Source organism: Ambystoma mexicanum, chromosome 10 (genome assembly GCF_040938575.1).
Source record: "Ambystoma mexicanum isolate Mex_15411 chromosome 10, UKY_AmexF1_1, whole genome shotgun sequence".
In the NCBI taxonomy this organism is placed as follows: domain Eukaryota; kingdom Metazoa; phylum Chordata; class Amphibia; order Caudata; family Ambystomatidae; genus Ambystoma; species Ambystoma mexicanum.
Window position 1 is genome coordinate 232049678 of NC_090932.1, and position 17733 is coordinate 232067410.

The following is a 17733-nucleotide window of genomic DNA, read 5'->3' on the forward strand; positions in this document are numbered from 1 at the left end:
GCCATATGAGGGGTACATAGGTCTGGGGAGGGAAAGGCGAAGAGGATTTTGGTGAGAGTTCGTCTGGAGGAAGCACTGATGTAGGTATCAGCGATAGGGAGGCCTGGGTTGGAGACCAGGAATGTCCCTCTTAAACTTCTTCCTTCCTGACTTATTGAGAGGGATAGGAAAAAGGAAATAGAGTAGCAGTTAGCAAAGATGGAGGAGACAGCATCATAGAGGGTGCAGGGGAGGAAGTGGGATGGTGCAGGAGAAAAAGAGAGAGGAGGGATGCGCAGGCCAGCGTTGCACGTTACAGGATATGCAAGGCAGGGATGCGGGGGCGGGGTGCCACACTGTGGGAACACACAGAAGGGGCAGTCAAGTACACTCAACCGTACAAAGGTACTCCCAATCGGGTGGGGGCCTAGAGAATGAGAGAGTGTCTAATGGGACACGTTTACAGTACCACGGTTACCACAATGCAACCAGATTCGACTTTCCTAAAAGGAGGAAAAAGGCCTAGTTTGTAAATACAGCAGCAATGTAGAAGAGTGTGACTTTCCTGGCGAGATATCAGGGAAGGCTTAATACAATTTAATGAGATGATTATGTGGGTGCAGTAAGCAGCGCCAGAATATATAAGGGGTTGGGGGGGGGGGGGGTCAGTTTAATGGGGTGCAGATAAATGCTGCCCCCCCTGAATCCACCTACCTGCTCAATCACAGCAGGTTGATGGCTGCAGGCTTCATGCTTCCCCAGCTGACACTGGCAGACACCAACTGGAGCTGCTACCATTGGAGCTGTCCTTATCCTTGGGTCCTTCGTTGGCTGCAGCTGGCAGAGGGGCTGCCCTGGGCTCAAATGTCAAAAATCAGGGAAAGGGGCGGTGGAAGACAGACTGCAGTGGCATCGAGGCAGCAACGTTTAATCAAACAGTGGCCTCTGAGGTGGCAGATTGAACTTGTACAGTGTTAAAGTTTAGCCCAAAGACAATGAGTCAGCAGGATAAAAGGGGGGAGAGGAAGATTGTCCCTGTTGCAAAGGTAGAAAATGTGCCCGACTTCATGGTGTGTGGAAACACAAATTGAAGTATAGGGTGGGATGGGATGGAGATGTCGGCTACGCAGAGGAAAAACATTTCAAACATAACCACCATAGACAAAAAAATCTTTCAACTCAAACTGCAGTACATACATGCTTCACAATTCAAAGTTTAATGAAATGTGTATATTCAAACTTTAATTTTCATTGTTTAGTTTTGAAACATTTATTTTTCAAACTAGAGGCCTTTAATCATTTTTCACACTGGCCGCACAACAATGAATTTCAGCCAGCCTTCCTGTGTGCTGTCCATTGTGGAGCATTATGACTTAAGGAAAACTTCCAAGATCTGAAAAGCATGTTGTCTTGCCTATTGTGAATTTGCTTCAACAAACAAGGGCTGCATTCCATGCTTGCATCTTCCTCCCACACTACTCAGTAAAGGGAGTGTTCGGAAAGATGTTTCTTTTTACATATTTCCTATATCTTTCAAAGGGAATCCACCATATCTGCTCTGTTGACTTTGTGATTCCGACATAGATTTAGTGTGTGTGCTATTTTCAATATCATACACTTTCCTAGCGAATATCATTTTGTGGCTTTTCTGAGTCCATAAGGTTACCAGTGCAGGGGGATGTAGTGCCCATTGATTTCTATTATTTAGCACGATTCCCTCACGTGTGGACAGTAGTGCAGGGGAACTCTCCCTATACCCTTCCTTTCTATTTTTCCCCCACACTAAGTGTAGCCAAGGCAATTTGGTAGCAATGGTACTGTCTTTTTGGTACACTACCTTTTACTTTTTTTACTGCGTGGTAGCTATTTTACCAATACAGTGCCTAAAATCGGCAAGGTCATAGGTTAAGCCCTGTCTTTTTTGTCTCATTATTTGTTGCCCATCTACCTTCCGGACAAGGGTAGGAAATGGCCATATGTTGTCATTCTGTCCCTAGTCCTTGAAGTAACCTTTGTGAACTTGGAAGTGGTTTGGGCTTGTTAAGAGGCAGCATATTGCCCCATGTTCATCACAAACCTGAGTGATGTCATGACTGTACCTGAGCTGCCTATACATGATTGAACATACATCCAGGGTTTGAATGTTGAATGTCCTTTGATAAGTGGCCTGGGGTTCTATCAGAAGGGTAAATGAAAACATTCAGGAGGTCTACCACAGGAACTATGAAACCGAAGCATTAAAGTCAGAGTTATGCCAGAAAGCTGTTGAGGCAGCAAGCTCTGCCAAGTCACTGCCTGTAAGGCAGTGGTCTTCAAACTGGGGGCCTGGCCCCCTAGGGGGGCCTGAAGGATGTCCAAGGGGGCCCAGACCCTTTAGAAAGGGATTAAGATGACTGCATTTAACATATTGAAGTATCAAGGTTAATGTGTTTAATCGAAAATATAAGCAGTAGACAATCTGCTTATATTTTAAAGAGCCTGCCCCCCCTGGACATCCTTTGGGACCTGTAAGGGGGGCAGAAACAAGAGGGTGCTCGGTAAAAGTCCTAATACCACTGTTGTAAGGTGAGCCTCTTCTCAATTGGGAACCTGTAATCACTTTGTTACAAATTGATAGTCTACTTGCATTTGACTATTGAATTGGGCGTAATTATATCCTGTTGAAAAACTTTGATAACTGCTCTGAAACTCCCTCTAATTAGCCAACATTTCAATGAAGGGCGTTTTCAGCTCCCTTTGAAGTACATAAAGTACAAGCTCGTTCAACTGTACTTGGTGAAGAGGTCTGTGGTCATCAAAACAAATGACAAAAATAGTATCAAGTGGGAATAAATTCCTTAAACATCATTTGGCATTTCCATCTTTGAACCCATCCATTCCTGTGTGCTTGAAATTGGGCTTTTCAAGTGTCTACTTACAAGCAAAATTCGGACCCTCAGTATTCTGGGTTAGACTTTGGTACCCTTCAATCTTTAAAGTTTTTTAAAGATACTATGATTGATATGTCTTGCCCTGGAGTTAAATACTTGGCTGTGGCGTGTATACAAAATAAAGTTTCCGATTAAGATGGGTCTAGAAACCGTGAGGAATTCCTGTAACCATGGGTCAACCATTGGATCAAACAGGGCATGTTAGCCAAAGAATAAAATAGCTCTCCAGCAATGCAGTACTTTCAGATGAAGAGAAGATACAAATATTGTGTATCAGCATCAAGTATAACAGTTTTTTTTTCAAACCTTTATTTAAGTTGCACATCAGATACCACACAGTGTTTCTACAGCGTGTTCATGTTAATACAGGTAGTATTATATATATATAGTATACAGGCAGATTGAATTGAACAGCATTTACTGTCTTCCATTGTCGATATTGTCCGTATCAATTCTGTTGCTCAAGTATTGGCAGTAGCCTCCCCATATATCTCTTGGCCTGCTGGTGTGGGGTAGTAAGCTTGAGTGTACTTCTTCCTGGTAATTCGCCCATACCATTTCATTTACCCATTCCTCGGTTGTTGGTGCGCCCTGCTCTGCCACCTCATTAATAGGGCGTGTGCTCTACCAATAGCAGTCCAATATTAATAAGCGTGCGTTTCACAGCATTCATTTTAAGTAAAAAGCGCAGTACACGCATTGATTGTTCCCAATTTACAGGCTGCTCCACCATAGCCTCTAGTGCCTCACATACACCACACCATTATTCGGAGAGCTTCCTACATGCCCACATGTGCGTCAGGTCGGCCTCCTTGCTCCCGCACCTAGGGAGCATTTCCCTGTAGCTGTTGCATACATTCTCTTCAAGCGAGCTGGGGTAAGGTGTACTCTATTTAGTATTTTAAAGTGGATCAGCCTAAACCTGCAATTGAGCGACACTTGCTTCGTAAGGCTGCATAGCTGCGACCAATGAGAGTCTGTGAACGTGGCCCCAAGGTCCCCCTCCCACACCCCTCTAACATCAGGTGCTTGTGCACTTCTTGTTTCCAGCGCCAGCCTATACAATGCTGAGGCAGTTTTCTTAGGTGTCCCGGAGGAGGTTATGTAATTCGGTCACGGATGTGACTCCGGCTCTTGTGGGAATCCATCCCATGTTGCCACTATTGCCGATCTGAGTCTGAGATATTGTAGCTTCTGTAGTGCAGTTTCAACTATCTGAAGTTTAATATCCTGCCAGTGTCTAAACTGACCGTTATGGTACAAGTCTCCGAACTGTATGATATCCACCTCCCGCCAGTGTGTGGATAGTGTTATGTCCGTCGACGGCCCCAGATAAGGCGCATCCCAGATTGGTATTTTGGGACTATAGATTGGAATGTTTCAGGGATGTTGTATCAGTCTCGCCCATGCTTGTTGTGTGGCCAATGTTGGGTCCAAGTGGTTGCGATTTAACCTTTTCCCAGCTGCTATCCCTTGCAATAAAGTGGCCGTTGTCTTTCCTTGCGCTTCCAGGTCAACATTGGAGGTTCGAGGCACACCAGTTCATGGAATAGTATTCTTGGGCTGACAGGTAATACACCTTGTAATCTGGGGCCGCCAGTCCCCCCATCCCCGCTCATTAGGCTGCATGAGGCGTTGCCAACTGGCCCTCACATGTCCCTTCCACACAAAGGCGGAACAGGCACCAGATTTTCTCAAAGAAGGGCCTTCCCGGCCGGAAAGGTATTGTACTAAAGAGGTAGAACAGTTTGGGTAGTATGATCATCTTGACTAATGCCAACCTACCCATAAGTGAAATGGGTAGGTGGGTCCAGCGGTCAAGCTTAGCACACACCGCCTCTGTTAGTGCGTTGTAATTAAGGGAGCGAACCAGACTGGCGGAGCGTGCCATCTCCACCCCTAAGTATCTAACCTGTTGAGGCGCCCAGCACAACCCGAATAAGTCGCCCGGTGGCCTCATGTCATCTGTTAGTGGGAACATCTCGGACTTGTTGATGTTCAATCGGAGACCGGAGAACCTTCCGAACTCCTGGACCACTGCTAATACCCTGTGAAGAGATTTCTCAGGGTTCCTCACGAACACCATATTGTCAGCATTTAGAGTAATCAATTCTATTCGTCCAGATATGGGGATACCCGCTCTCGCATGTCGCGACCTCATGAGGTCGGCCAGGGGTTCAATTACAAGTGCGAACAATAATGGGGAGAGTGGGCACCCCTGCCTGGTACCTCCCGCTAGCTCTACCACCTCGTACCCACTTGATGAATTTGGGGCCAAATCTGCAATTATGTAGCACTCTGAACAGGAATGACCAATACATGGTATCAAAGGCCTTCTACATGTCTAAGGATCTGGAAACCCCCTTGTAATCTTTGGGGACTTTCGCCAGGACATTATAGAACCTGCGAACGTTGGACGCTGTTGCCCTTCATGGTGTACGAAGATCAAGCGGGGAGGTCATCACTGGGTTGAGTCAGGAAGCTAGTATCTTGGCGAAAATGTTTGCGTCTGTGTTCATGAGGGACAGCGGGGGGTACGACCCGCAGTCTTCAGGAGACATCCCATGCTTCAACAGCAGGGTTATAAGTGCTTCCCGCATTGACTCCAGCAGAGTGCCAGTGTTCAAGACTTCGGTCCACACAGGCGCAAGTGTCTCAGCAAATTCCCTGTACAATTCGGCTCCCAATCCATCAGACCCTGGCGCCTTACCGCCGGGAATGTCTTTTATCGCTGTTTTTATTTCGCCAAGTGTTATTGGGGTCTCTAGACCATTACTTGTGTCCTCAGACAATAATGTTGTGGGTATTGCAGCAAGGTAGTTATCGATCTCCTTGTCAGCGGCCACACTCTAGACTGTAGGGGGAGTATAGACCACTGCAGAAATCGTAGAACACTCCACTGACCTAATTTGCTTTCGTGACCACTACTCCATCCTGTCTAGTGATACATGGGATGGTTGTGCTGCCGCTTTCCGTACACACTAGACGAGCTAGAGGTTTGCCTGGCCTTTCCTGTTCCCCGTATCTACGGGCAGCCACTGGTCTATCGAAGTAGCATAGTTTACGATCTGCGGCTTTGCGAAAATTCTCTAGTTGTGTTTTAATTTCCATGGTAATCTGTGGGGAAGGGCTGGTCAAGTATTCTGCCTGCAACTGGGTTATCAATTCTTACTGTCTATTGAGCTCACGCCTGATTTCGCGCCGCACCTTACTGTCTATTGAGCTCACGCCTGATTTCGCGCCGCACCCCGAATTCAGTAGACCTTGCCACTCCCCGCATATAGACTTTGAATGCTTGCCATAGGGTAGTCTGTTTGGCTACTGAGCCTTCATTAGTTTCAAAGAAGTCTGAGATGTGTTGTGCTGTACCGGTTTTGAAAACTGGATCTAGGAGCGAGGCAGGTTTGAAGCGCCACTGCAGCCTTTGAGGTACACTATCATCGATGTTTATAGTGATTGATATAGGGGAATGATCTGACAATGTCCTGGGGAGAATCTGAGCTTCCACTACCCAGCTACGGGGGGTGGTGGATATCAGCCATACGTCTATATGGGAATGCATGTCGTGCACAGAGGAGTAAAAAGTAAAGGACCTCTGTGATCCGTCTAATGAGTGCTAGGCATCCCTGTGTGGATTGTGCGGGCCGCTTCATCAGGGGTCTGGGAGCGGTTGATGTGCGGTCTAGGTCAGTGTCGAGTATGGTGTTGACATATTCCCCACAGAGTAGTTGTGCAGTTGGTTACTTGGTGCATTTCTGAAACACTCGTTCATAAAATTCGGGATCATCAATATTGGGACCATAAATGTTCATCAGCAGTACTTCTACACTTCCCAACTTCCCATGTACCAATACAGATCTACCATGGTTGTCGCTTTCTGTCACATAGTGTGTAAAGGGGAGCGACCTCTGAATGAGTTTCTTGACGCCTCTGGCCTTAGTGGAATAGGAGGTGTAGTAGCGGTGTTCGCCCCAACCTGGGGCAAACTTGCGTGCATGGTGATCCAGGAAGTGCGTTTCCTGCAAGTACAGTATCTGGGCCCCCTGCCGATTTGCGTATGCGGTCACCTTGCGTGCTTTCATGGGGATGCCCAGGCCCCTGACATTCCAACTAAGCAGCTTTATTACAGTGAGCTTGGTGTCAGCCATTTCCTTCTACATATTGACAATTGGGCTCTGTCAGTGTATGCTTATCTGCGGTGTGATCATTGCCTGTTGTTTCCTGTCTGTGCAATTTTTCAACTTTTTCACACCAAAACTCCCCTCCCCCACCCTCGTAGTGCCCCGAACTTTGACTATGTACTACGTACCTTTCGTGACCCCCCTCTCCTCCAACAAACGGAACTAAACTGCACTCGCATTGGGGACGACAGCTTCCGTGGCGTCTGGGAGTACCGGCTGCTAATCTTATTAAGATATAACTTTTTCTAGGTTTACCACCTTACCGACCGTCCTGTGTTTCAAACACCACATCATGAATTTCTTTAGGCGTTACGAGTTACAGAAGTCTTCATATATGGATACATTTACCAATAGTGTATACAGTCTTCTGCATCCCCTTACATACTTAATGGCCTGGTCACAGGCTGCAGTTCAGTTACTGGTATGGCGTCTACAAGGGTTACTCACTGCTACAGTACATTCTGTTCAAACTTGTTAGACACTGTTGCAGATGGAGTATGCCTTTGTCTCGTCCTCATTCCATCTCCCCAGAAGGCTGCGTCTCTGGCAGGGGGATATTGGCCTCCACAAAAGCGGTTGCCTGCTCCGGAAATGTGAAAAAATGTCTTGGTCTTAAATGGCATGCGTAGTCTTGCTGGGTATAACATAGCATAGGGAATTTGGCGTTCTATCAGCAATTTCTTCACTCCAACAAATGTTTGTCTCTCCTATTTGACTGCCAGCGTGTAGTCTGGAAAGATACGTATTATGCTGGATCCCAGCCGGAGCTCTTGCTTCTCCCTGGCCGTCCTCAACACCAGGTCTCTGTCTCTGTAGTTCATTAAGCGAGCTATGATAGGCCGAGGGGACGCTTCTGGCTTAGGTCTCCCTGCAAGCTATCTGTGTGCGCACTCTACAACGAACACCGGACCCATCCTGGGTCTCCCAGCGTGTTTTTCAAGAATTCTTCTACTGCTTGTTCCATGGGGCCTTTCAAGGCATCCTCAGGGACCCCCACAATGCGTATGTTATTTCTCCTCACCTTTAAATCTTCGTATTTCAGCTTGATGGTGCCTAATTCTTTCGCCATAGTAGTCGGTGGTTTGTAGGGTTTCAAAGGTGTCTTCCACTGTGCCAATCCGTGTTTCGGCTTCAACAATACGCTGTGATGCTTTTTCCATTTGCGCCCGCATCGTGTTGATGTTAATATTAATGCCATCCAACTTATCGTTCATCGCAGCAAATCCCTGTTGCATGTCCGTGATGACTCCTTGTAGATCAGTGGGAGGTGCTGTTGTCGCCATCTCTTGTCTACCATTGTCTTCGCTGGTAGTGCTCGCTGGCTTAGGAGTAGGTTTAGTAAATGTGTCTATTGTGCTGCTTTTTTTGGAGGACCCGCCTTTAGGCATTATCCTATGATGTTGGAAGGGCACGCCGTGTTTAGGCCAGTCCCGTAGGAGAAGGCGCATCAGAGGGTTCAGCCACTGGCTTTGTGGGTACCTCGTTGGTACCTGGATGGTGCAGAGTTTGCTGTTCCTTAGTGTAGTCTTTCATTGAGCTAATGTGTTGTTGGTCAGGGTCGAGGGCTGAGTAGTTCCTACTCTGGTCAACCCGTTTGAGAGTATCTGGTCAAGGACGGAGGAGGCCTTCAGGGAGCGGTGGGGTGGCTGCTTCTCCGCCTGTCCTGGTGGAGACCGCCTTTTTTTCACTGTTGCGCAAGTTATCCCTCTTGCAGCTTGCTCTACAAGTGTAATTAATTGCGTGCCAATGCAATGTTTTTCACCCCACGCTCTTACTATCCGATCTACTGTTCTGTACCTCTCTTGGGGTCACTCGCTGCGCAGTGCAGGGTTCATTATGTGGGGCCGGCAGTCAATGGGCATGGTTGTGCCGGTGGGATCTAATAATATTAGGCACTGCAGTGCTTATCTGCTATGGGTGCCATTCCTCTATTTCTCGGCATGCGCTGCTTCTTTGTCTTGCAGATGCTCTTGATGTTGTGCCCCTCCAATCCAGGGTGTTGCGGTGCGGCCCCTTAATGCACTCCAGGCCTTACCACCCAATGAGCCGGCAGGTGCCTCCAGATAGTGGCTGCTAATGAGAGATATTGGGCCTAATTCGCCTGGTGCTCTCCTTGTGTTGGCTCCCAAATGCGGGCAATGTTCTTAGCAAGTGGGTGACACTGTGCTCCCCCATGTTTGTAGTATCAACGATCTCCTCAGGGGAGGGTCCCTTCTCTTCACCGGTGGGCTTGGGGTGGATGCCGCAGGAGTCGAGTTTTATCTTGTGGTGCCTGAGGAGGAGGAGCGGGATGTTGTGGCTTGGAGCCGCTGGGGCCCGTGGTCTCGTGGGCAGGTGTTAGGGCCGTTGGGCCTGCTGCTACAACCTCCTCCACCTCTGAGCGATGGGTAGGTCTGGCCTCTGCGCTGTACCGTCAGTAAGGGGGCATGCCATCAATATGGCCTAAGGCGCACAGTGATTTCCTTCTCCTCCCTGGCCGTCTTCTTACCGCTGGGTTCTCATTGCTGGATACCGTGTGTACCACTTAGTTTGGAAGCCCTGTGTTGGGCGAATCCTGCAATCTCGTTCCCAGTCCGCACCACAGTGCGCCTCTGAGTGGATGGATGCTTCTTCCCACCACGTTGCAGTGCGCGAAGGGGGGCCGGGATCCTCAGACAGGCTGTGACGCAGACAGCCCACCAGGGCTATGCAGCCACTCTGAATCTTCAGGATGGGGTTCCGGCACTCCACCTCCCAGACCCAAGGTATGGGGGGGCTTCACTCCGAGCCAGTAAGGCGGCGTGATAGCAAGTTGGGACAGCCACCTCCACACTTCGAGATCATTATGGTCTCAGGAACTCAGCCGCAATTTCCTCCACGAGACCAGGTCCGCCCACACAGAGTGCCACACGGTGCCTGGCCCAAGGGGCCGCACACATTTAATCGTGTTCCTCCGGTTCTATCAGCGCAAAGTTCCTGATCTTCGGTCAGGATGTGCCTGGCAGGATCATGGCATTTTCATCATATTTTGGTAGCAGACCGGATCATTTTTATGCAGAATTACGCTTGATTCCCCAGACTGCCAACAGAGCTCACACAGAGGCTTGCTTGCCACTCTGTGCGCAACAGCGCCCCCTCTCAAGTAGAACAGTTCAGCGTGAAATCCATATGCATGACCTTTCTACTTAATATGTTGCCATTGGGAGTTGTAACTAGTCTTAGGAGTAGGGGTGTGTCTGAAAAGTGCCTGTTATGTTACCGGCTGAAAGATATTTGTGCTACTTCCTTTTCTTCCATCCCAGTTGTCTGCGGCTGAGAAGGAAATATCAAAAGCAGATTTTGAGACAGTGCCTGAGGAGTGTTAGAGAAGCTTTGACTACCTTTAAACCAACTGATTAAGATATTTGCTATGCCAAATAATCTGAGGGGTTCATGGTATAAACATACTAGAGGAAAGGTATTATAGTGTACAATATGGTACAAGACTTGGGCCCTGAAATTGATATTTCTACTAGTTACTTGCTAGTGGGGGGTTTTCTAATCTTACTCTTATTTTGAATATTGTATTATTTTTTAATGTAATGATTTTCATCTTATGTACCTTTTGCTTTTACTGTTATTTTTATTATGTATGTAGTTTTATGGGCTGTGCTCGTAATTGATGACTGTTACTTTCCGCCTGCAAGACATTTTGGAAAACCACAAGGTTTGGTTCGGTGCATCCCATTACAGAGGCAGAGTGGGATTGTAGGGCATGTGTTGGAGGGGTTATCCCCCTACTGCTCTGAGGCCTTCCTGTTCCCTTTGCCACATCTGGCCGTTGCAAAATCTGTTGTTGGGGTTTTGGATAGACCCAATAGAACTGTGCAAGGTGTTTGTGGTACTAATATCCTGACCCCTGAGGTCCCCCAGGATGCCTCCCGTGTAGTTGTGGGACACAGAATTGCAAAGGATGATCCCCCGAGAAGCTGGCATGATTTAAATCTGATATGCTGTTTTAAGGGCCTCGGGCATGGCAATACAAATGCATAGCTCTCAATTCACATGCTTTTGGCGGGTGTCACCCGCCTTGTGAAGGGCTGACTCACCCGCCAAGCCTCCTGCAAGCCCATTCATTCCAGTGGGCGTCTCACCCGCCAAAAACAAAATCGGGTGATTACACCCGCCTTTGCGACACAAATGGTTGAGAGCTATGCAAATGCTTATAAAGATTTCTAGCGCTGGGACTGTTGGAGGTGAATGATATTTCTTTTCGATTGTTTCCTGTTGTCTGCATTTTATCCGATTGCATGTTCTGCAAAGGGTCTAATGTTTGCTTTTCCTTTGTTAATAGCAATTTCTGCACGTGTATTTGGAACTGTCGTGAGGTTCTGGCATCTAAGGGGATTGAAGTTTTTGAAGACATTAAGGCTGAGCTGTGCCATATTCATGATTCTTGGTATCATTGGAAGGAGATGAGGGTGGAGTTGAGGAAGGTGTTTTTTCTTCTTCCTCTAAGCTCCCCTTTCTGGGGCCCCGGTATTTCAGGAATGGTGGTTACGCTGAGCCTTTTATCCTAATCGTCCCATCATTGATCTGACCAGATCTCAGTTGGAGCTGAGGCTGAGACAGCCCTCCCAGTGCCCTTCCAGATTCAGGCTTGGGATAATTTGTATGCCTCCTCTGTTCTGGCCCCAATGAAGCAACTTTATGGACTCTATGATCTCAGTGGAGAGGGAGGCTCAGTATTGTCCCGGTCAGGGCTTGTTGTCCAAGGGTCTCCCATTCTTTCGTCTGCTTTCTGCAGCATCCCTCAGCTCTCAGCCCACAGAATTGTTGGGGTGTTTTTCCTGGAATGTGGCAGGCATTAACAGAATACTAGGCCACCCTGATTCTCTGTCCCTTTTTGAAGCGACCGTTATTATTTTCATACAGGAGTCCTGGGTGACAGAGGATGTAGCTGTCAAGGAGTTTATGGCCTACTCTGTGTTGGCGCGTAGATGCTCGAGAAGGCGCTGCCATGGAGGGTTATGTATTTTGGTTAAGTCGCCCCTTGTGAGTGAACTCTTCACCTGGAGCTCCCCTGCCCTTTTTTGAAGGCGGTGAGAATTCGCATTGTGGATGGGCGTGACGTCCTGGTGGTCAATTTGTATAATAGGCCCCATGCCCAATTTGGTAAGAAGTGCCTTTCCATTTTAGCCACTGTGATAAAGGTCTTGGCCAGTTGGGTGGCTGCAAATAACGTATTTCTTATCTTTGGTGGGGGGGGAGGGATTGTAATGTCAAGTTGTGCAGTGAACCTTGTGGTATCTTGTTTGACCATACTGAAGATGACTTGGCTGGCATTCTGCCCCCTGTTATGAGAGATGTTGGAACTTTAGAGAGGGTCGTAGGCTCTGGAAGCTTTTCTGTGGATGGGGGGTGTGCGCAGCCAGTGGTAGTTTGCCTGAGGATGTTCTAGGGAGTTTCACTTTTCTTTCCATGCTAAGGCGCTCCACTATTGATTTATTTTTGCATCCCAGCAAAATTCTGGGATTGTGTTAGTGGGTTCAGGGTGCTGGATGACTTAGGTAGTGACCACTTCCATATTCGGCTTAAACTCAGACTTCAGGGTAGGTCACTTCCTGTAGGCTTCATTAGTTCTCGGGAGGTGTCCCCGGGTGTCCTGAAGTGTCGGTTGACATGGCAATTAGTAGATCATGAGTATGCAGAGGGTTCCATGTATTAATTCCGCCACAAAAATATCGCAATGCAAAAATATTGCCATATTTTTGCAGCGAAATTCACACATGGACCCTGCGGGGGACACCCCGGCAACCCCAGCATCATTTTTTAATGTGCAGGGACCCCCCCGCAACCCTGGCTCCCACATAATATCCCCAACAAAAATATCACCTATGGCGAACCAAACGGCCATATCTACGGTGATATTTATTTTGGAGATATTATGTAGTCATACCTGCAGAGGGATATTGTCAAAAACAATTGGCAGACTCTGGAAAGCTTCCCACCTTCTGGTATCGTGCAATGATGTGTCCAATATATATAAAGGGGCAAGGGCGTTCCAGCGTCGTATAGACAAATCTCCCTTTTAGATTCAGTATTTAAGATTTTGGGGGGGGCCATTTTAGGGAGATTGGAGTCTTTGGTAGAGTGCGCAAACATCTTCTCCCCTATTCAGCTGGGTGTCAGACCTAGCCTGAGAACAGCAGAGCAGATCCTGAATCTTTATTTGGTGGTGGTGGAGCATTATTTATCAAGGAAGAGCCTATTTTGACTTTCATGGATCTGATCACGCATTTGACAAGGTAAATCCTGTTCGGCTGTGGAGTGTGCTCAGATCCATGAATTGCCCTGGTGCTTTGGTGGATCTCCTGGAGAGATTACACCTTTCTACAGTTGCACAAGTCAGGAGTGGAGGTTGCTGGACAGTGTACTCCTTTCTTTCAGGTGGAATGTGTGGTGTACCAGGGCTGTGTTTTGGCCCCTCTGCTCTTCTGTCTTTACACTAATGGCCTATATGAACATTTACGGAAATCCTCTTCTGATTTTCCTAGGCTGGGTAATAGGCGTTTGCCCCTACTCGCCTATGCAGATGATAGTCGTATTAGCTCTCACCCCCCAGATCCCTACAACATCTTGTTGATGATTATTCCTGTTTTATGGATACTCTGGGGTTGAAGATAAAAGCCCAGAAATCTGCTGTTATGGTCTGTTGCAGGGGTTAGCATCCCCCAGGGTTTTCAGCTATTTCTTGCTACGGGGAGTTAATACCATTAGTGGATTATTTTGCTTTCCTGGGGGTGAGATTCTGTTCAAACTTTGGGGTGGAGGCACATGTTTAGAAGCAGTCCCTAAGATTTTATATCAGTCAGTTGGTGGACGGGGTGGTAGCCAGAGCTTTCAGATAGTTTTAAAACAAAGCCCATTGAGCTTGTGCTCAAAGTTTATCATAGTAAAGCCGCATCTGTGGTGAGATATGGTATGGAGCTGTGGGTATTTGGTATAGATCTGTGGGGATTTGGTAAAATGGAGCCTATTCAGGTGGTTGAGAATGCTTTTTATAAGTGCATACTGGGGTTGCCTGTGTCTACCCCCTATTTTGAAGTTGACATTTATTTTTGGTTTCTGGGAGATCTGGCTGCATCCTTGCCAGGCGGTTATTGGCTCAGAATTTGGGGGAACATTAACCTCTGACTCGGGAATTAATCAGTTATCTGGTGTTTAGAGACCCCTATTTGAAGATGCCCTGGCTCAGGTATGTGAAAGCTTTGCTGGCTGATGCTGGCGTGGGTCATTGTTTTTCTACAGCAACTATTTTATCTCTCACGGTCATAAAACCTGCAAATGCTACTGTACTCCAGTCTCTTCTGGGCAGGAGAGAGTCTTTGGCGATTATGAGGCAGGATAACAGGAAACTTCCGATTATCACGTCTCTTGGCCTTCAGAATTATCAGCGTTGGCCTCACCACCCTTCTTAGCACTTTCTTGTTTCAAGGGCACGTTTTAATTGTATACATTTGAGAGCTGTGTTAACTGTTTCCCCCAAGGGGAATGTGGATCAGTCATGTGTTCTCTGTGGGGCGCCCAAAAATGACCTGGCACTTTTTTCTGTTTTGTCCCATTTTTTTCAGCAATCTTCGAGTACACACTGAAACCCGTTTGTGTCTTGGTTTTCAACGCAATGAGCCGGCATTGCACTATCTGTTACGGGCGGTCTCTGTCCAGGTGGGGTGGGCTGTTTTGATTTTCTTAAAGCGTGCTTTGTCCATGAGAGAATTGATACTAAGATTTGCTCATTTTTACATTTTGTGGTTTTGTTTTTAAAGATCTTTAATGTAATTAGAATCATTTTACTTCCTGTCTATACATTTTGTTGTGTTTTTATGGTTTGCTTTGTTTTACCGAAATACACTTTTTGATGGTGGCAGTTTAAGTTGCTGTGTAGTATTCTATTTTAATGCATCTGTGCTTAAGTAGTTTATTTGTGATACTTAAAACTATGTGGACAGTCTATTAGTTGTGTGTGTTAAGTGTACTTTGCATCATGCTTGAAATCTCCTAAATGTAAGCCTTGCTACTCACCATAGAGAGTTTGGCTAGTCTGTCTTAAAAGCTGCAGGCCCGCAAATGTTTGCTTTCAAGAACCCCACTCTAGAAGTGATACTGAAAAACCCTCCTAATAGGCAGCTTCTGTAACTTCCCAGATTCATGTCCATATACCTTAGCTATATATGGCAGCCACACCGTCCGATCTGCAATTTGTTATGAACTTTAGTCTTTAAAATCTGAGCACAGCCTTGCCAAAGTGTTCTTTCAAATATGCTACTCTATTTTGCATTGTTGACGTTTTCACATCTTGATAATGTGTTTGCACGTGTTTAGAATGAAAGACTGGTGCAAGAGTAAAGAAGCATTGTTTAGGCTCGCTTGCAGGGACTCTGTTTACTCCAGAAGCCCCTTAATTACCAACACCCACTTTGTTCCTGGCTGGGCTATGACCCAAAATTGTACCTCTAGATAATATAACCTATTCAGACCTGCTGTGTGTGGGCTGACCAGAAATAATATGGGGACCGAGTCTGGCAACCAAGACTGTGGTGGCATGTGTCAATGCCTACCCAAACTCCCAGCTTCATACTTTTTAAATGGTTAGGGCAGGTTTTCCGGTGTTGCTACAAATTGGTGCAACACTTTTGGAATATTTGGTTATGGGGAAGAACAGATTGACTAGTGGCTGCAGGATTCCTGCAGGTGAGTAATTTATAACTGTTCAATTCTATTGTTTAAAGGTAAATCAAGGGTATGTTTAACATTTGAGCTAGCCTTGCCCAATCTGGGTGGCCCAGCTGGGCCATCTGCCATCATAGCTAACGTCCAGGTCTGATTTGGCCATCTGCTGATTGCCTATTGGGTGATATGGTGGGGGTGGATGTGGAATGGCTGTTCTTACCTAGGAAGTGGTGGTGGGGGTAAAGGGGTTGAAATGATATTGCTTAATAATGTCAACTCTCTTCTCTTTCAGACAAGGACGAGTGCTCCAAGGATAACGGCGGGTGCCAGCATGACTGTGCCAACACTTTCGGCAGCTACACATGCCAGTGCCGCAGTGGCTTTATACTCCACGACAACAAACATGACTGCAAAGAAGGTGAGGGTGTCCGCTATAGTCTGCACAGTATTTCCCTAGCATAAGGGTCCACTTAACCGATTCCAAAAGAGTTTAACCAGTTTGTCATTCTTGTACGTGATGAGTCCCCTTTATTTCGATAATAGTAACCGTTTTCCGTAGTCACTTTAATACAACAGGTAATTCATCTTGTAGCTATGGAAATGAACCATAGCCCCTTGAAGACTAATGATGCCCTCTCCCCTAAATTAACCTCTCCAAAGGTAGACGAGTGATTGTGAACACGTGTGTTCACAATCACTCGTCTACCCTAGGAGACATGCACAGTGCAAGCTAATTCTTTCCTATAAGCGCTTTTCTTAGTCTCTGTCTTTGTGAAAAAGAAATAAAGATTTAATTTTTTATTTGAGAAGAGGTTGCCTTTGGAATCTGGCATGTGAAAGAGAGGCTTGTATGTGAGCTGATGGTCTGTTTCAAAGTTTGAACATTGAGAATATTGTAGCCCCCACCCCCAAGAACGTTTGGTCTTGAAGATCTCAAGAACTAATCCTGTCAGTGCATGGATTAATCAGCACTTCGCACTCCCACCCCCCATCACTTCCCTCGCACTTCTTGTTGCTGCACTTGCATGATCCGAATGTCACAAGGCCTAATAGGACTGTTATTGTTATCTTTCTCTCTTGTCCCCATCACCCCTTTTTTTGTCTTGTGGCGCCATGAAACACCATTTGTTGTATAGGCACCTTACAAATATCCAATAAATTAATAAAAATCAAGGGGTTAAGAAAATCCGACTTTCTGCCAAGTATTTAACAGCCCTAACCAGTATAAGTTTATGAACTAAACAGGTTGTCTTAAAGATGCTGCTACTTGTCTTTGCCAGCCAATGTATTTCAGGTTTCCTGCAAATCAAATAAATGGGCACATTTTACACCATGTGATGACTTCTGTTTCATTTGCATTAATCGTACAATGAGTACACTATGGCTTCTACTACAACTAGTAGAGTATTGGATAGCAGTACTTGCCTCCATTTTCTCAATTGCTAGAGGCAGTAAGTACACATGCCCAGATAGCTCTATTACTTCCAGGTGATGCTGTGGGGGTGGGGGTAGTGACAGCATACCTTGTTCTTAAAGCATTGGTTTTTCAAGTTTTCAGTGCACAAATAAATCCTATTACGATAGTATCAGTTACAGGTTTCAACATAGTCCACAGAAGGGTACATCTGTTACCCCCATTTGAAGATCCCTCCCACCACAGAAGGGTACATCTGTTACCCCCATTTGAAGATCCCTCCCACCAGAAATCAGGCATCCAACCCCTAGCCCCATTATCCCCTCACCAACCCCCCCCCAGCACAAACCATATATTAACCCCTCTTCATTCAAGCGGGCGTCAAATCCTTTGAGGAATTGAGCTTGTCCAAGTCCCAAGTTTTTTGCAAAATCTTAGAATGAATTGTGTCCTCCCATGTATTCCTCATCTTGTGATGTTCGTTATCGCCAGCTTTGCTGCTTCGGAAATTTTTTTTCGGCAGAGTGCGCTGTGCTCG

The 17733-nt window shown here is 46.5% G+C and overlaps 1 protein-coding gene across 1 annotated transcript in view; it reads left to right on the forward strand.

Annotated features, from left to right (window-relative positions):
* BMP1 (bone morphogenetic protein 1) overlaps positions 1-17733 on the forward strand; it is a 984430-nt gene that overhangs the window by 836916 nt on the left and 129781 nt on the right. Inside the window, exon 16 of the mRNA XM_069617748.1 lies at positions 16074-16199. Within this exon, the coding sequence (XP_069473849.1) occupies positions 16074-16199 (126 nt within the window). The remainder of the gene's footprint in view (positions 1-16073; positions 16200-17733) is intronic.